At 31.2% G+C, this 20,572-nt stretch overlaps 3 protein-coding genes across 3 annotated transcripts; 1 reads left to right on the top strand and 2 right to left on the bottom strand.

Moving 5' to 3' along the window:
• Positions 1 to 7,782: 7,782 nt before the first annotated feature.
• On the bottom strand, positions 7,783 to 10,083 carry LOC105796223 (probable inactive receptor kinase RLK902). Its single transcript, XM_012625797.2, has 2 exons — positions 8,755 to 10,083; positions 7,783 to 8,677 (listed from the first exon to the last, which is right to left on the bottom strand). Exons 1-2 carry the CDS (start codon positions 10,001 to 10,003, stop codon positions 8,031 to 8,033), a joined length of 1,896 nt encoding a protein of 631 aa, XP_012481251.1. The 5' UTR covers positions 10,004 to 10,083; the 3' UTR covers positions 7,783 to 8,030.
• Positions 10,084 to 13,413: 3,330 nt separating this feature from the next.
• LOC105795064 (peroxidase N1) lies at positions 13,414 to 15,573 on the bottom strand. Its single transcript, XM_012624523.2, has 3 exons — positions 15,048 to 15,573; positions 14,814 to 14,976; positions 13,414 to 13,966 (listed from the first exon to the last, which is right to left on the bottom strand). The coding sequence occupies exons 1-3, from the start codon at positions 15,447 to 15,449 to the stop codon at positions 13,539 to 13,541; spliced, it is 993 nt and encodes a 330-aa protein (XP_012479977.1). The 5' UTR covers positions 15,450 to 15,573; the 3' UTR covers positions 13,414 to 13,538.
• Positions 15,574 to 16,209: 636 nt separating this feature from the next.
• On the top strand, positions 16,210 to 18,044 carry LOC105795063 (ATP synthase subunit d, mitochondrial). The gene is made up of 5 exons (XM_052628955.1): positions 16,210 to 16,399; positions 16,675 to 16,756; positions 17,688 to 17,752; positions 17,837 to 17,923; positions 18,012 to 18,044. Exons 1-5 carry the CDS (start codon positions 16,229 to 16,231, stop codon positions 18,042 to 18,044), a joined length of 438 nt encoding a protein of 145 aa, XP_052484915.1. The 5' UTR covers positions 16,210 to 16,228.
• Positions 18,045 to 20,572: the final 2,528 nt, after the last annotated feature.

The raw sequence follows: 20,572 nt of genomic DNA, 5'->3' as shown, positions 1-20,572 counted from the left end.
CTTAGTTCGATTGGTATGGATATTGTTGTCAATGTAGGAGGACGTAAGTTTGAGTGCGTTGAAACACATTATCTTCCTATGTGTAGTTCTAGGAGCTATGGGTAGTTTTAGGTATAGTGTAAAAAAAACAGATATAATCAGAACTTATAATAAAATTGATAAAAAAACAAAAAAAAAATTTAAATGTTTAGTAATTTTTTTTAAATTTATGAAAAATTTTAATATGCCAAAATTTTTATCAAATATAAAATATATTGAAGATAACTATGATTATGAAAAAAAAAAAACTAAAAGATGCATGATACGAAAAATGAGATATTGTAATAATGTAGATTTTGCTATGTTGTATTTATGTTATCTTTATGTTATTTTTCATACCATATTTATATTCAGATTAATTTTATGACTTAGAATATTATAAATATATTTTACATGTTAATAATTTATTTTATATAAATTTTAATTTTTTAATGCATGTCATCTTCATGTTATTTTTGTGTCATATGGTGTTTTGCATAAACTTTTGTATAGCTACTCCTTTTGGAGAATATTTTGTACTTTTTTTATATTGTCTAAATTTATAAGCATATTTTGTATAACTTTTAGAATGATTAAATTAATATATATATATATATATATATAATTGTGATTGTGCGTTTTTCATGTTAATAGTTGTTAAAAGTAAAATTTAATACGTTTATGTATTTGAACCGTTTTTATGTTATGTTGTGTTTTAATTTATTCCACATTGTTTTCATATAATTTATTAATCTTGTATTTCCATAATTTGTTATATTCATTTTATTTTAATTCCAAATTCATTTGTTTTGAGAATTTAATAAACTTAGATGTTAAAATTATACATAAACTTTGATACATATTCTTTGATTTGATACAATTATACGCATTAAATTTTGATTGTGATTCAAATATATACATGAAACTTTTATTTTATTTAAGTACATGCATTTAAAGAAATAAATATATCAAATTATTATTATATTGGATAAATATAATTATTTATATATACAATATAAATATAAAATGATGCTATATCAATAATAGTGTTAATAATTTGTAAGAATCGGATAAAATCAAAATTTTCTATATAAAATTGAATGTAATCAAAATTCATGTAAAAATTACACATTAAACTAAAGTTCATATATAGTTTTAAAATTTATGTCTAAAAATAACCCTAAACTATAATAGCTTATTTGAATAAGTTCTCGTAGTTTTCTTTTGCCCAAATAAGCTGCACTCTTTATTACATAATCATAAAAGACCTTAGTTTTAATTACACAAAATTTAAATTGACAAAATTATATGAAAATTATTTGTTCACTTGAACAAATACGCAAGTGAAAGAATTTTAATATGATACATTTGATGGTAGATATTCATGTTGAATTTCTTACAACCAATAAATTTGTGATAAAATAAAAGATAATTTTTTACTTATATCCGAATTGATCCCACAAGCCTAGACGTTTCATATTGGGTTCGGGTTTTAAGCTTAATTTTTATTATATATGAGCCTAATATTGTATTTACCAGCTCTTATTATTTTAATATTTTAAGTTATTTAAGAGTTTTATGTTAACAAGAAAATTTAGTTTAAAACTACTTATTGTTCAGATTAAATTAGAGTTCTAGTATACTTAAGAGTTTTATTTAGATTTATTTAGCTAACCTATATATGAGCATTTGCATTTTACACAATTCATTCAATTCATTATTATTCAACTTCACTTTTGAGTTTATAAATTCTCTTTGAGAATTTCTCTTGAGTTTCTTTTAGAAGAGTTTTAACAATCTTTTTAGATTGTGGGATCGTTTTCAAATTTGTTCTTGCCAAGTTTTCTTTCTTGGAGGGGAAATTAGAGCCGCTTGAAGGGGGTTGTGAATTTTTTGTGTTTCCAGGGTTTCTTAAAACTTTTACATACCACGTTTTATCTTTCCATCAATCTTATTTATTTTCTTCCTTATTGTTCTAATTGTAGATTTATTATTATATTTTAATTATCTTAGTTATTATTTTAATTGTTTCATCTAACTTAGATTTGGTTGTGTTTCGGGTTGTGTCAAATATCCAAGTTTCTTTCCAAACGTTTAAAACCTTAAGTTAAATTCACGACTTTAACAAACTTTACGATCAGCTTCTGTATTCATTTGTCTCATTCTTTATCAGAAGCTTAGTGGGAGAGTGATCTAGTCTTTGTACAATGGTGAGATCGCTAAATTGGTGAAAGTTAAACCTATGTTAGGACTTAAATTATTGGTTGTATTATAAGAAAGCTAGTGGATTATTGCTTTGGGCAAGGCTTCGCAGATGTAGACTAAGGTCAAACTGCATAAATTATCTTGGTGTTCATGTTTACATTTTCGCACTTTTAATTTCGTGGTAGAAACTATGACCATAATTCCAAGCGCTATTTAGCCACAATTTTTGTTTGCAAAACAAGTAACCCTTTGTTTCTACATTTTATTTTTCAAAATTAAAATTTTAGTCTTGACCAAAATAGTAGCAGTTAAATCCGTTGGTTAAGTTCTTACTAGTCATGTACTGTGCGTATAATTGCAAATTTTGTGCATATTCTATTGGATCATTCCAAATCCCTCTACTTTTCAAAATTTGAAATTTTAGTCTCGATGCAAATGGCAACCATTAATCTAGTAAATAGATTATTTTTTGTTAAGTATGATTTCTATTTCTGTCAAATTTGAGAAATAATCTTCTAGTTAAACTCTGTTTATTTGTTTCAATCAAATTCGATTAGTCTAGATTATTTTATTATTATTTAACCTATGAATTTAGCTTATAAATAGGCTCTTTTACATCCTTAGAAAATACACCATTAGAGATTAGAACTCATAACACATTTAGAGAATTTCGTGTTTACATTTTAAGGTTTCTTTGTTTTCAGGGTTTAGTTTTTATCTCCATCTTTTGTACTATTCATTTTTTTGCCATTATAGTAAAATTATCTTTACCCGTGGTTTTTTTTATCCTCTTTGGAGGGGTTTTTTCACGTTAAATTTGTGTGTTTAATTTCTCAATTTATTTCGCTATTTTTTAGTTGTTGCTTAATCGGGTCAATTCCTAATAAGTGGTATCAGAGCTAGTTCAATTTTTATAGAACAACCCGTTTAGAGATGATGGAAATAAGGTTTGAAATTGAGGAGTTCGATGGCGAGACAAATTTCAATCTGTGGCAAGTTCGGAAGATGGCAATTCTAGTTCAAACCGGCTAGAAAAATGTTGTTGCCGGGAAAAAGCCTGAGAATCTAAATCAAACAGAATGAGAAGAGCTTGATGAAAAGGCCTTGTTTGCAATCCAGTTGTGCCTCGCGAATACGGTATTGTAAGAGGTATTGATGGAGAAGACCTCATTCGCCTTGTGGAAAAGGTTAGAAACTCTTTATGCGACTAAGTCTCTAGCTAACTGTTTAGTGTTGAAACAACATCTACTTACGTTTCGTATGAACGAATGTGAGCTTTTTAGAGATCACATCAGTCAATTCATTACTCTTTTAAATAATTTAAAGAACGTTGAGGTTCAAATTGACGATGAAGATCAGGCTATGCTATTATTTTGCTATTTACCCCCTTCATACAAGTCTTTCAGGGAGACCCTGATTTATGGTAGAAATAAACTCTCGTTCGAAGATGTGAAGGGTCATTTGTTGAGTAGAAATAAACTTAACAATAAGTTTGGTTTGGGTAGGAAGGCAGATAGGCAAGCTTCTGTTTTGGTAGCATCAAATAAACGAGACAAAATATGCCGCTATTGTAAAAAATTTAGGTCACGTCAAATCAGATTATTATAAACTGTGAAATAAAAGAGTTATTGAGAGTAACGAGGAAGATGTAGCTAGTGCTAATTTAGCCGATGAAAGCAATGATGATTTCTTGTTAGTGTCAACAAGCGATAACTTCAAGCTTACGTCCGAGTGGATCTTAGATTCGGGATGTTCTTTCCACATGTATCCCAATAGATAATGGTTCTCCACATATAGTTCAGTTGAAGGTGGAGTTGTGCGCCTGAGAAACGATTCATCTAGTAAGGTAATTAGTATTGGTACTGTTAAAATTAGGATACATGATGGGACGATTAGGACACTCTCAGATGTCTGGTATGTACCTGATTTACAAAAAAATCTCATATCATTGAGTATTTTAGACTTGAAAGGATGCAGAATCAACATCGAGTCGAGCGGCATTAAAGTATCTCGTGGAGATCTCGTTTTGTTAAAAGGTAAAAGAACTAGTAGTCTTTATATTTTGGAAGGTTCTACAGTGACTAGTGAAATCGGACGTCCCTCGTCAGTTATGGAGTCGAAGTCAATTCGTTTGGAGCGGAACTTGGTCATAGGAGGGGAAAAAATATGACTGTTTCTTGAAGAGAGGTTCTCTTTTGGATGTAGGTTTTGAAAAGTTAGGGCACTGTATTCGTGAAAATCAGACCCGAGTTAGTTTTGATTTGGCAATGTACAAGTTGAAGGCTAGAAGTCTTCCAATTTCTAAGCACATATTCGACTTAGTTAATTCCCTGCATAGTTCAAGATAGGCCCGTGGCGGGTTTTGTAATACCCTGAAAATTACTACAGTAAGAAAGTAAGGTAGTATCCTCGATATAGTAAAAATAAGGAAATACAATGACGAAGAGGGGAAATTTTGAGTTATGTTAACATTGGGAAGTATATTATGGTATATTATATATTAATTCAAGAAAGGACTAAATTGTAAAAGTGAGAAAAGTTTTGTTGTCCAAGAGTAAATACTCAAAATTTGAAGGGTTAAAGTGTAAATATGAAAATTTGAAGGACCAATAGTGAAAATATTTTAAGGGTAGAATAATCTATGAATTAGGACCAAATTGAAAAGGTGAAGAATTTTGAGGACTAAATCACAATTTTACCAAATTAAGTGATGACTCAATGATGGAATTTTAAAATTATAAAGGGCAAAATGATCAATTAGAAGAGAGAAATCTAGAAGATAATGATGATGTTGGAGATATTTTATATTAAATAAATAAATTTTAATTTATTAATATTTTAATTTAATTTTTAAATGATATTTCATTATTTTATTAGTATTTTATTTAGTATATATAAGAAAAGGAAGATGAAGAATCATCCATTACACCATTTTTCCATGCATTTCACGTTAGAAGAGAAGAGAAGAAAGAAAGTTTTGCTTTCTTTACAATTTGGTCCTCCCACCCAAAATTCACCATTTTCACTTAGAAATCAAAAAAATTTCCATAGCCACCAAGAGAGAAAATTGATAAGGAGACTATGGGGAGCTAGAATATCAAGTTAGATTCAAGAAGTAGAAGCTGGAGGAGAGAGAAAATCAAGTTAAAGATTGAAATCAATAGCACAAGGTAAGAATATCAAGATTTCAATATATTTTTAAGTTTGATATTATTGAAATAGCATGGAAAAGATGTTATAGTAGAGTTTTCTTATATAAATTCTTATGTTCTTGATATATTAGTGAAGAGAAATAAGTGAAAGTGATGGGAAATATTATAGAGAAAGGGAGTAAGGAAGTGATAAACTTAGTAATTAACATTTTGCACTAAAACAGTTTTGGACAGCAGCAGTAGGTTAGCTTTGAAAAATCACCATAAATTGTGGAAATGAAATTAGAGGATGAAAAAATATGGAATTAAATCTTACTGAGTCTAGTTTCTTATAAAAGAAACGGTGTAAGTAATGAAATTGTAAATCATGAGATATAATAGATTTTGTGAGATAAGATCAGAATGAATTCAGGTTCCCCTCTTCTGAATTTGGAAAATCATTAAAAATTGTAAAAAAATTATTATGAGTTATAATTTATATTATTAGAATCCTTGATGAGTCTATTTTCAGAAGAAACAAACAAGAACATCATCTAAATTATGTAAAATGAGATAATTAATTTTTAGTGAAGAGGGGTTGGAACTGTTGAACAGTGAAACAGGGGAAGCTTTAAAGAATAAACTGTACTTATTGGCTGAAATTTTTTTAAAATTTTATGGTAAGAAGATATGTGAGTCTAGTTTCAGGGAAAATTAGTGGATCTTAATTTGGAGTTCCTTAGCTCAAGATATAAATAATTTAGTGACTATGACTCAGTGAGACAACTTTGAATGCACTATAAATAATAATGAAATTATAAAGAATGTTACATATGAACATGAAATGTATTAGATTAATGATTAAATTTATTTTTTTAGATTTAGAAAATTCAAATACGAAGCTAGATCGAGGAAAAGAAAAAGTTCGGGATTAGTAGAATTTTATTTACGAACAAGTATCGAGGTAAGTTTGTGTAACTTGAATTATATTCTTAAATGCCTGAAATGTTTGTTATTGATGTTAATATGATTTGAATGTTTATTGTATGAAAATTGATGAAACATTGATATATTTGATAAAAAGGGGAAGAAATCCCGGTTGAATGGAAGGAAAATTTGATGGATCTTTGAAAAGGAATTGACGGTAAAAAGGATCTAGCCCGGATGGGTGATCCTATCCTGATATAGCCCTCCCGAAGAATATGTGGAAAATGGATTTAGCCCGGACGGGTAATCCGAATTAGGGTCTGAATTTAGCCTGGACTGGTAATTCAGATCCAAGCTCATTAGAGTAATTGTCATTGCAGGGGATTTAGCCTGGACTGGTAATCCTGGCAATACTCTATGAGTTTATATTACAGGGGATTTAGCCTGGACTGGTAATCCCGTTGTAAAGATGAGGTTTGCGGGAGTGTGCTCTCTGAAATGAAAATGTGCGCACATGAATATGAATTGACGGACCCGGATTTGTACACTAAAGTGTACCCTTGAAAATCCATCGAAATTCTGGGAAATTCAACGGGATAAATATGGAAAAAAAAACAAGGGAATGGAAATCATGGTATTGATGAGCTCATCAATCATGATATATATATTGTTGATACATGAAAATTATTGAAATAACTTGAATGTTGAATTTGTGCATGTTACGGGAATAATGCATTGAATGACATGTATAAGTTAAATTGGCCAACGTTAGCTCATTAATGTTTTAATTTTGATTGGTTTCAAATATGAATGCTACATAAAATGAAATGTCTCCGTAACCCTGTTCCGGCGACGAATTCGGGTTAGGGGTGTTACAGGTTTTGGCAAAGATGACGTTGTGAAAATATGAGTCAATGTGGAGATTTGTTAAATATGACTCTTATTTCAGTCATATTTGAGAAATAATCTTCTAGTTAAATTCTGTTTATTTGTTTCAATCAAACTCTGATTAGTGTGGATTATTTTATTATTATTTGACCTATGAATTTAGCTTATAAATAGGCTCTTTTACATCCTTAGAAAATACATCCATTAGAGATTAGAACTCACAACACATTTAGAAAATTTTGTGTTTACGTTTTGAGGATTCTTTGTTTTCGGGGTTTAGTTTTTATCTCCATCTTTTGTACTTTTCGTTCTTTGGCCATTATAGTAAAATTATCTTTGCTTGTGATTTTTTATCCTATTTGGAGGAGTTTTTTTATGTTAAATTTGTGTGTTCAATTTCTCAATTTATTTCGCTATTTTTTACTTGTTGCTTAATTAGGTCGATCCCCAAAATTTTTAGTGAGCAAAATATGCGGAAATAGCAAGCTAATATGGAGTTTGGCACATAATATTTTAGAAATAATAGAATTTGACTTAATGAATTTAAGAGTTATAGTTTGGTGATGACTAAAATTTTAAAAATTTAAAAGCACAGGAATTAAAATTGACTAAATTAAAGTAGAGGAATAAAATCCATATATCTTGCAAAGTACAGTACCAATAATAGAATTTAACCTAAATATTACAGGATACAACAACTCATGCAAACATAGAAAATTGCCAAAAAGGAGACTTTGAAAGCTCGATTTTCCGATTCCATGATTGGATTCTCTGATTCATAACGACAGATTCTTGCAAACTTTGAAGCCCCCACAGTTTCAAAATCTTACCAGCTTCTCCCATCTCCAACCACAAGTACTGTCAAGCATTAGCCGAGAAAGATTCATCTGTTAACGATTGATCCGCAGATAATTCATCCGAATCGTCTGAATCAACGGCTTTGATGCTATCTATTTCCCTCACAATTTCCGTCATTTCCGGCCGTTTCTCCGGTATCTTATCGCAACAACGTATCGCAATCTGCAGCAGCTTCAGCATTCCGGGAGCCGCACTTCGTTGCACCGATATCTCAATATCGAATATTTCAGCTGTCCATTCTTCTCTAACAGCTCGATGAACCCAACTGCAAAGATCCACCCCATTGATCCCTGGTGGTGCTGAGTGAGCTGATAGTCTTCCTGTTAGTAGTTCCAGAAGAAAGCAACCGTAACTCCACACGTCGGATTTCATTGAAATGCGTTTCGAGTGCTGGTATTCCGGTGACTTGAATGCCACCAGTCGTTGTGCTACGATGGGAACGGCTACGAGTGAAGCCAGACCGTAATCGGAGATGAGAACGTTGTCGTTTCCGTCGAGGAGAATGTTGGACGGTTTCAGGTTCCCGTGAGGAACAATACATTTGGAGTTGGGATTGAGGTGAAGATATTCCATTGCTCGAGCCACCCCTCGAGCAATGGCTAATCTCGAGTTCCATCTCAATGGAATCCGGTCTCTTGTTCCTCTCCCTCCTGCAATTTTTCATAAAAAAAACTATAAAAAACAACAAAAATAAGTTGCAACTTACAACAGTATTTAATTATCTCACCATGAAGGCGGTTGAAGAGGTTTCCATTCATGGCATATCTGTAAAGGAACAGCTTCTCATCATTGGAATAAAAGTAAGCGAGCAAAGGAAGCAAATTGGGATGCTTTTGGTTTGTAATTATCCGTACCACCTCCGTGAACTCATCGTAGCTCAATGGTTTTAAATCCCTCAAGCGTTTCACCACAACAGACGGTCTGCCATCCAATGTAGCTTTATAACTATTGCCGAAAAGCCCTTTACCCAATCCTTCAGCAGAAGCTCTCAACAGGTCGTTCAAATCAAAACCTGCTTGGTCTTCGTCCCCCATGAATATAAGTTTCCCCTTCTCTTCATTTGTAACAGATCTATTATTCACTTCTGCAGAAATAATAACGCTTTCATCTTTGCTTTCATTGTAATGAAAATTACTCATCCTTTCCATCTCTAAATCGTCTTCATCTTTTTCTTCAAGCTGGTATTTTTGAATCAGCTTCTTTAGCTGCCTGGACTTTTTACAGTAAAGAAATAGAAGCAAAATCCCAGCGAGTAAGCCAAGCACATCGAAAACTATAAATACAGTGGAAACAGGTTCCTTTTTGGAGCCTCCTCCTCCCGCTGTTTCGTTTTCACTAAAATAACAACCGCTACTGGAATTCGATGAATCATCACACATATAGGGGCCGTTGCTGGAGTACGAAGCAGAGCTGAACGATCTCAGTGTGTCAGTTCCCGGAATCGGACCGGTTATACTGTTGTTGGAAACATTGAATGATGTTAAACTGGTTTGGTCGAATCCTAGGATTGGACCTGTTAAATGATTATCTTGAAGCTGCAACGATTCCAACAAGTTAAGACTAAGAAGTGAACGTGAAATTGGCCCATCAAACATGTTTTTCGACAGGTCGATATCCTTCAACTTGGGATTGGATGAGAAATCCATTATGTTCCCTGACAAAGAATTGTTCTTGAAGCTAAGGGTAACCAATTCAGAAAGCAAAACAAATGCATCGGCATTTATTTTGCCCGATAATCCCTTACTTTCCAATAATATTGCAGTGACACGGCCATTTGTGCACTGAATACCATACCAAAAAGAGGTGTTTTCATAGCATTGAAGGCCATTCCAGTTATCATTTAAGAATGGATCATTGAAAGTGTGCTTGACAGCATATAGAGCATCCCTTTCCTCTTCATATTGAGCGATGGAAGTACTGTAGAGTGAAAAAAGGATGACGAAAAGAAGATATTTGGGAAACTGCGGCGACTCCATGACTCAGTAACTGAGTGAAAATTGAGTTTGCTTCTCCTCTGTTGAGGTGGAAAAATTAATGTATGCGGTTGCATCATAAACATCAAAATATTCTAGGGAAAATTCCATTACAGCTATCTGTAATCTTTGTTGAAGAAGGCAAAAACGAGGACAATAATGTCTCAACTTGTCTCCTTTTTGGAATTTATTGCTGAGAACCCTACAAGGAGACGACGTTATCTCATATGATTATATAGGGTTAATTGCACTAGAAGTTTTTAAATTATAACCCAAAATTTAAATTAATCTCTCAACCTCAAATTTTTTTTATTGAATTTTCAAAATCTTAATTATACATATTACTTAAATTGAGTGCAACATCCTTCTGCTCCCAAATGGGGTCCAATTGCCTTATTTCCAACACCAGCTTTCGGATTTTCCAAGACACTTAAGCACATTTTCTTGTGGATATTCTATTTATAATTTCTTACAAGCCTTTCTCAAGCTAAGTACAATGCTATATGTCCTTGTTCTTCCAGCTCATTACCAGATATATTTAAAAAAACATCCGATCCCTTGTAGATATCTAAAGATCGGACTATCCGTTCTTTTTTGGGAAAACTAAAAGAAATCATTTTATTATTGAATCAAAAGCATAATAAAAATATAAAATATTAATATAGAAAATTATAAAAATATATTTTATAATGGTTAAATAGATTGTTGTATTGGTTTGGTCGGGACTTAAATAAGATATATAAAACTCATAAACAGTTCTAATCACTTTTATAATGATGTATTATTATATTAAAAAAGATCACTGTTTTTTTTTTTTTTTAAAAACAAGGCTGAAAGCATTATGAAAAGCCTATAAACATTGCTAATATAATTGTAAGAAAACAAATATGAAGGTTACACTTGGCTTCAACAATGGTGACGGACAAAATACAAAGAGAAACCCCAGCTTCCTAACAGGAAAACCAATCTTGCTTGTTGATGTTGGCTGTGGATGGAGGTGAGTCAATGAGAAAGGGTGTGAATGAAGGAGGAAGTGAAGAGGTAAATTGAAGGAAGAAGATGAAGCTTGCCGAGTGGTAAAGAGTTATTAGAGTTTTTTCTGATGTGTGGGAACTCATATATACATACTCCTGCTAAGGTATTTTTCTAGCATCTATCAATTATGTATCGCTATCAACTAGAGGTGTTCATGGGCCGGGCTGGGCTAAAAAGTTTTGGCCTGCATCCTAAGCCCGGGCTCGGCCCGGCTCGACCCATTTTTTAATAAACACCAAAAATTTATTTTAAAAATAAAAAATAAAAAAAGTATTTTAAAAATATTTTAAAATAAAAATTATATTTATTATATTTAGGCCGGGCCAGGCCCGGGCCAAAAAGTGGTGCCCGATAGGGGTGTTCATTCGGTTAACCGACCCGAAATAACATTAACCGAATTAACCGACCTTTCAAAATTTTTAACCGTTAACCGAACCAAAATTTTTTCAAAAAAAATTAACCGAACCGAAATCTTTTCGGTTAATTCGGTCAGTTAACCGAATTAACCGAAAATTATATATTTTTTATTTTTGGTTAAAAATTAACCGAATTAACCGGATTACCCGAATTAACCGGATTACCCGAATTAACCGAATTACCCGAATTAACCGAATTGAATCACTACATAATTAAATTATTTTTAGACTTTTAGACTTTAGTTTTAGTTTTAGAATTTTATTTTTATTTATTAAATTATTTGTAATTTTTATGATTGGGTTGGGTTGGGTAATTGGGTTGGGTTGAATACTTGAGTTTGGATTGGTTTAGGTGAATAGTAGGCCTATTTATATTATAATTTTATTTATTAATTTTTTCGGTTAAACCGAAAAAATTCGGTTAACCGACAAGTTTCGAACCAAATTAACCGTTAATCGAAAAATCAAAAAATAATTAACCGACCCCCGACCGAAAAAATTCGGTTAACCTATCGATTAACCGAATTCGGTCGGTTAACCAAATTTTTTAAGTTTTACCCGAAATTTGCACACCCCTAATGCCCGAGGCCCAGCCCATTTTCTAAACGGGCCTCGTTTTTTCCCAAACCCATATTTTGGGCCTATATTTTTAGCCGAACCCTCCCATATTTTGAGCGAGCCATCGGGCCGGGCCGGGCCGACCGGCCCATGAACACCTCTACTATCAACACATTTACTGATGCTTGTCATGCTTACAAGTGGCAAATGAGATATAATTATCTTTACCATTAATAAATTAATGAATTTTTATAAGATGGACACTTAACGGGATTCCAACAAAATAAGGTGTAGGGGATACGGCGAATAGATTTCCTCTACCCCTTTTTCCCACTATATGTGCTCCTTAAATTTCATTACTCCACCTTTAACTTAATTTTATTTTATTTTGAAATATATTTTGTTTATTTAATAGAACTTTTATTTATTTTACACCGTTTTTTCTCAAATAGATAAATAAAAAATGTTTTATTGAATCAAAACAATCAACACAATTTTTAAGGGTGAGTAAAACTCTATTCAAATAAAAAATTTAAATTTCGGGTTAATCGAATCGAATTATTTAATTTTTCTAGTCAACTTGAATAAGTAATTCAAGTTTCGAGTTCAAGTTGAGTGCAATTCAAATAACTCGAATAATTGAATAATGAATAGTATAAATACCCATTTGGTCCTTGTCAATTTTAAAATGAGCAAATTGGTCTCTCTCAACAAAAATTATAAAATAATTTTTAAAATTCAAAATATTTATAAAATTTTCAAAATTATATATATATTTTTAAAAATTCTAAAGAATATATAAAGAAGTTTAATTTTTTTAAAATAAGTTAATTCAAGGACCTAAAAATTATTAATTTAGAAAATTTTTAAAATTTTAACTTTCTCTTATATTATTTAGATTTTTTAAAATATAAATTTTGGAATTTTTATAAATATTTTGAATTTTTTTTGTGATTTTTGTTGAGAGAGGTCAATTTCCTCATTTTCAAAATTTATAGTGACCAAAGAGATATTTACACCAATATGTTATTCAAAGTATTAAAATTTATGGATATTTACACCAAAGAGATATTTTCAAAATTCAATTCGACTCGAACCCGAAATTCAAATTACTTATTCGAGTTAACTAGAATAACTCGATTTGATTAACTTAAAATTCGATTTTTTCAAATCAAATAAAATTTTGATCACCCTAATCATAATAAGAAAGTAGAGGAAATCTGTTCGGGAGTAAGGCATATATATCATTACAATATTACAAGGTAATTATCTTAAATAATTTGTTTTGGTAATAAAATATTTATTTTATTTTTCTTTATTCGTATTTAATATTAATCTAATTTAGATAAAGAGATGAAACCTTAGAATTAATCATATTCTATATGTAAAATATAACATGTAAAATAAAGCAAGGAAATTCGAGTTTGTCAATTTTATTGTTTCCCTTTGCATGCAAGATAGACAGCTTAGGCTAAAAGATCATAATATAAGAAATGATACAGTTGTATTCTCAACTCCAGTGAGAAAGGTTATACTTCATTTATTGCAGAACAAATTTTGCGTATTTCACCATTGGTCCCTGTTTTCACTTCAATGTTGCTCATCTTCACCATTGACTTACCAAATTGCACGTTGAATTTCAATGATGGCAAGCCTCTAACACCCAAGTAGCTTTCAACTATGGATCTCGTACAACCATCCGTCCATAACATTTGATCAGACGCTAGTATGCCTCGGCCTTTCCTCAAATTATGAAAGAAAGATGCATCGAATGAATCCACACTATCCGTGTCTAAAGCAACTCGTCTCGTGCCGTCCCCATTCGACGGACAAAGTGTTCGGAGTTGAGAGACAAAGTCAGGGTTGATCGATGGGTCTGCGCCGTTGCTGGTTGCACTGAAGTTGAATAATCTATAGCTGAAAAATTCGCAAGCCGTGGTTCCAATGGTGTGCGCCCCTGTTAACAAAAAAAGCAATTCAACACATTTCAAATAGGTACAAAGACTTCTTTGGTTCTTCACAATTTGATATTGAGCAAATTGGTTCCTTTAAAAAAATCAGAGCAATTTAATCCATGTCAATTTTGAAAGTAACTAAGGACAATTAATCACTTTGTTAATGTTTTTCGTCAATTGTACATATGTTTTATTGGTATAATAACAAATTTAGCCATTAAAGTTTACACATTCTATTCATTTGATCTTGATTTAACAAATTTATCCCAATATTTATATATTCTGTCAACATTTACCCAAAATGTATAAACATCAAGGGCTAAATTTGTTATTATAAATCACACTTATGTACAATTAATGGAAAACATTAATGCCATAATTATTTGTCCTTAGTTGCTAACTTTCAAATTTGACAAAGATTAAATTGTTTCATTTTTTAAGAGGTACTAATTTGTTCAATATCAAAATTAAGAAGAACTAGAGAAGTGTTTTCACCTTTATAGATTAGCTGCACCTTAATTAATATATATATGCATATATGCGTATATACCTAGGACGGAGCCAAAAAAATTATTTTAGGAGGGTGAAAATTAAATTATATATATTTAAGGGAATTAAATTATAATTTTATTATTGTATCAAAGAATTTTTAATGGGATTAAACTGAATATTTACCATCTGGAGAGGGCTAAAGTGCAATTTTATTATTGCATTAACATGATTTTAAATTTAAAGGGACTATAAAGAAAATTTTCCATTTGAAGGGTAAAGTCCCTGCGGAGTGCGGACCCTTAGCGCAGCCCCTGGTCCCTGGTATATACGGAAATCGAAATAATGGTTACCACTTACCAACAAGGGTGACAAGATCACGAGCGTTTAGACCAAATGCAGCGAACTTTCGCTTGAGTTCTTCGATGGAATCCGTGAAGGCAGGCAAATTGTCAGCATCAGAAGCCAGGGAAACCTTTCCATCTTTTCGTCCCGTGGGCACATCCCACTTCTGTCCTTTTGCCTGCATGAATATATATATGTGTGTCTGCAAAAATATTTAGAGGCTTATTGAATGATGGGTTAATTGGTTACCAGAAAAACAGCATCACGGGCAGCAAGGGCGAGGATATCAGCACACGAGACAACTCCTGGACAAGTGGCTTCAACTTGTGCTTTGGCATCATCAATAACTTCATATCCTCTCACTCCAAGGTTCGGGGGAGCAGTTTTCTCTGTGTCGGGGCCATTGATGAGGATCGAAGCATCGCAGCCATGGACGAAGCAGTCATGGAAGTGCATCCTTAGTATGGCTGGACCAAGTGAAGGATCAGACTGTAAATGGGACTGAACCGTGGAACTAACAATGGATTCAACTAAAGGACATGAGGTTGAATAGAACCCAACACGGGTACCTTGACCTTTTACCAATGTGGCAGCCATGTTCAACAAAGCAAGCACTAGAAAGAACTTGTTTTTGGAGTAATTACAGTCCATCACTGTGAAGAAACAAAAGCAGAAAAGAGAAAGCACTTATCTGTATAGATTTGTTTATAGCTTTCTAAAATTTTGTGTTCATGGCAAGTTAATATGGTAAAAGTGTAATGGAGTTTTTATATTAAAATCCAGACTATATTTTGGTCTCTTTATTAAAAATGAATAAATTAAACTTTATACGTTAGATTAAAAAGTAAATTAATCTTTTATTAAGATTCATCCAATTATTCTATTAAAGACTAGTTCATATATCAAGATAAAATACACGTAGCATACCATATATCACTATCGATTATTTTATCAACTACATCAATTTTAATAATATAAAGATATGAAACTTAACAGAAAGGATTAATTTATTTTTATTTAGTATACTTAAATTAATATATATATCTATTATTTTAATAAAAAATAAAATACAATTTAACCCTTATTATATAAAATCTACAATACTTTTACACTAAGAGCGTGTTTGGTTGGGTGTATTGGATTAGCCAATACACCCCTAATCCGTGGGCCCCACTAATCCCCACTTAATCCCGTGTTTGGTTTGATGTATTGCCTATTACAGGCCTATTACAACACGGATGTATTCCTCATTTTCTCTGCTTCAACAACGATTAGCCATTCCGTTTCAAAAGTAAGGATTAGCTAATCGTTCGCTTTTACCTCCCCACCAAAATCTGCTCCACCCCACCCTCTCCTCCCAACATCAACAGTAGTTTCTTGAACCAAATCTCCACCGTCTCGTGTTTGGGAAGCGAGAAAGTGCGAGAAAAATGAGCGGACCGGGGAAGAAAGTCGTCGATGTCGCGTTCAAAGCATCAAAGAACATTGATTGGGAAGGGATGGCTAAGCTTTTGGTCTCCGATGAGGCTCGCAAAGAGTTCGCTACTCTTCGTCGCACTTTTGATGAAGTTAACTCTACTTTACAAACCAAATTCAGCCAGGTCTTTTTCTTATATTCTCTCTAATCCCTAGCTCCTTTTTAGCATTTTTATTGATTTTTTTCATAGATTTGTTGGGTTAATCTGTTGATTAGATCTTAGGGTTTTAGTTTTTTAATGATGATTTTAATATTTTATATTGAAATAAATTTTCAATAAGGTTGAATTTTTTTGTTCAAGGTTTGATTTTGGAACCTTTTTTTTTTCATTTTTAAGGAAATTTTAGTTTTGTTCAAGGTTTCAGTCCTATCTTGTTAATAATCCGATTTCTTAAGCAGGAACCTGAATCCATTGACTGGGAGTACTATAGAAAAGGAATTGGCTCTCGCCTGGTAGATATGTACAAAGAGGCATATGAGAGTAAGTTAATTTGATAGTTATCATATTTGGCCTACTCTCTATCCAATTTTCCAGTCATCCTATATATGGTTATGCTTAGATCAGTTGCAGGTCTATAAAATCATAAATTGTTTGGCTTCCACATGTTTGTGTTCCTCATGCGGTGCCACTTCCTGAATTTGTTACTTTGAAGATCATCTCTATGGTACAAGGGAACTATTACTTAGTTGGATGCTGATATGGTCACCTTAAGTAGCTAGCTCTTTCCTTTCTTCACTCTCAGTTTTTGGGGTTTTGGAAGGGGTATTAGTAAAGTATGGATTTTATTGCTATTGCTTTATATTTCTATGGTTTTTTTACGAAAATATCAATGCACGACCTATATCTGGACCATAGATATGGGATATGACCTTCAAGGACCCTACAAATTCTTGGAAAAAGTTGACCATACTCATTTTGGACATTTAGCCCGATCGACACTTGCACTCGAGTTTATGTAATACGCTTATCAATCATTTTCCACTCCGGATCTCCTTGATCTTTCCTAGATCAGTTCCATGCCCCATACTTCACTAAAAGTTAAATGGAAATCAATTGCCAATGAGGACATTGTTTAAATTGGTTGCTATTTTGTTTGCAAATACAATTCTTATTTGTGTGCAATTCACTTGTTGAATGCTATTAGCATTTAACAATTTCAGATTAATACCGTAGATGTTTCATTTCAATAATGCTATTATGTGATCAGATTCTTCTGGACACCAAAACTTGAGATACTCTTATACTTATGTTCAAAGTAGAATGAAGAAAATATAGACATCTAGCTACTCAATTCTCACTTGTCTGCAATTTCTAGCAGTCGAAGTAATCATATTTATCATGCTTGTTATAAGGTTTGGATGGAGTTTTGAGGGATTCACCGTTACAAATGTTATATACTCTTCCATTGCAGGTGTAGAGATCCCCAAGTTTGTTGACACCGTCACTCCTCAATACAAACCAAAATTTGATGCATTGGTGAGAATCAACAGGATAATTGACTCTCTTTTACCCCTCTCCAAGTTTTTCCTCGAATGATGTGCTATTTATTTGTGGTTATAGCTTGTAGAATTGAAAGAGGCAGAGGAGAAATCCTTGAAAGAGTCTCGGCGATTGGAGAAAGAAATTGCCGAGGTTCAAGAACTTAAGGTAATAAATAAAACAATGCCGAAATGTGTGTTGTTGTGTTCCAAATCACAATTGCTGAATTTTTATCTTTTTTATGAACAAAGAAAAGATCGGCACCATGACCGCAGACGCAGTACTTTGAGAAACATCCGAGCTTAAAAGAAATTCGATGATGAGATCCGGAATGACTCTGGGGCTATTGACATCTTTGTGAATTTAATGGCCAAGCTTTTGGTCTCGACTAGAATTTCGAACCGTTTCTATTGTTTTAACCCTTTTCTCTTGTGCGGTGATCCGGGTTGGAAAGATTAGGTCAGAATGATAAGAAAATAATTGTGTGAGAAAAATTATCCAATCATTTGAGAAACAAGGTGGATCTTGTAAGACATGCATTCTATTTAGCAGCATCCATGATCATACTTTCATGGCAAAATTTTTATGTCCGCCTCTTCATTCCATTCTCTTTTATGTTTATTATTTGAATATTATCTAGATACAATTGAATTTGGACACCTATTTATCTAGATCCATTCTATATGTATTTTTAATAAGTGGTTATTTATATTATTAGTATTTTGAAATTTTAAATTATATAAATTAATATAAAAAGGTTTTTACATCAAGAATGAATTTATTCATTCAAGTGCATCTAGACAATCATTTATCCAAATTCATCGGGATGTGCTTTTAGTTCTTTTAATATTAATTATTTTAAATTATATAAATTCATATAAGAAAATTTATTATCAAGAATTTTATGAAATTATATATTATTATTAAATTATATGTAATAATAATTATTTTAAATTATACAAATTCATATAAGATAATTTATTAGTTATAATTATTTTAAATTTTATTAAATCATATATTTTAATTAAAATATATTTAATATTAATTATTTCAAATTATCTTTTATAGTATCATATATTATGATTTGAGTAAATTCATATAAGAATATTAATTATTAAGAATTTTATTAAATTATATATTTTAATTATAATAATTATGTTAATTTATATTTTATAGTATCATATATTATTATTTGAGTAAATTCATATAAGAATATTGATTATTAAGAATTTTATTAAATTATATATTTTAATTATAATATATTTAATAATAATTATGTTTAAATATGATTAAATTATTTATTATTGATATTAATAATCTTATTAAAATTTAAATAACAATAACAATAACAATAATTATTTACCAAAACAAATTTATGGTAAGGGTATTCTAGTCATTTTAATTTTTTCCATTATGCTATTACACCTTTATTCCATTCAACCAAACACAAGATTACTATTACGCCTCTATTCCATTACATTCAACCAAATAATTGATTTGCTATTACGCCTCTATTTTAATACAGCGAACCAAACGTGCTGTAACTTGTGATATTAAGGTTGTATAATAAATAAGCACACGTCATCTCTGCATCTTTTATTGTTCTGACAGAGGTTGATTGAGATAAAAGAAGTGGGATGGTTCATGATTGCAAATTTTAAATTGAATTAAATCGACACTTTTCCAAGTTTCCGTGCGAAGCTAATTTCTTCGGTGTTTTGCATATTAGCTAAATCTGAGCAAAAATTTGCTTTTAATTTTCACCTGGAATTTTATATATAAAGTATAGCTCAAGATTTATCATCACAAATCACAAACGCCACGAAGAGAATTTGCATCTTGTTATACAATCATAATAAAAAATATAATAATTCTATCCGAAATTTAATTTGGTTGTCGGATCCAAAATATTTATGATTTAGATAATTTCAAATACTTCATTTATCATTTCTCTCTTCATCTTGATTTTGGTTGATGCTAGGTATCAACGAAGTAGGGGACAAATTTAAGTACAATTATAATAAAATATATACTAATCTAGCTTGAAATTCGACCCGATTATCCAACCCGAAATACTCATGATTTAAGTAATCCCAAACACTCCATTTGGAGGTTTTCGACTCTATTTTCTAAACCAAAACACTATTTTCCTTTTCATCTTAACCTCCGTTAATATTAAGTATCAACACATCTCAATATGAATATTTGATGGACAAAATTTTCTCTCTTTAAAGTTTCACTCTTCCTTCAAAAATTTACGCATCTTTTAAAACTAATCCTAAAATTCATGTACAACAATAGAAATGTAGTAATTTAGGTAGTTATTCTGAAAATATATATACACATATATGAATACAACACATCAAAAGATAGGTAAACATATAGTGGTCAATAACCATTTTATATGTAAATATGTTACCTTTCCTTTATAATAATAATAATAAGTTTACAAGTAAAACTAATTAAATGATAAAAAATAATCTTTAGCCCTCCTTTTCTTCGTATGAAAAAAATTAACCTGCCTGCTTAACTTTTTCAAATCGAATATTTATTTTGTTGGTCGAGAGGCAATTTTCGGGTTAATTGACGGTAGTAGTTTCTTCAATCATATTATTTGATTTTTGTTTTATTTTTAATTTTAGTCTATATTATTATAGCTTTGTCTACACTTTCGTGAATTTTATTTGATCCACATTGTTTTTTTTGAAAGCAATGGTTGTTTTAGTTTTCAAGTTTTAGTCAACTTTTGATATATATATATATATATATATATATATATATATATATATATATATATGAGATTTATCAATGTAAGAA

The sequence above is a fragment of the Gossypium raimondii genome, chromosome 3, assembly GCF_025698545.1.
Source record: "Gossypium raimondii isolate GPD5lz chromosome 3, ASM2569854v1, whole genome shotgun sequence".
NCBI lineage: Eukaryota > Viridiplantae > Streptophyta > Magnoliopsida > Malvales > Malvaceae > Gossypium > Gossypium raimondii.
This window is presented reverse-complemented; position numbering and strand designations above follow the sequence as displayed.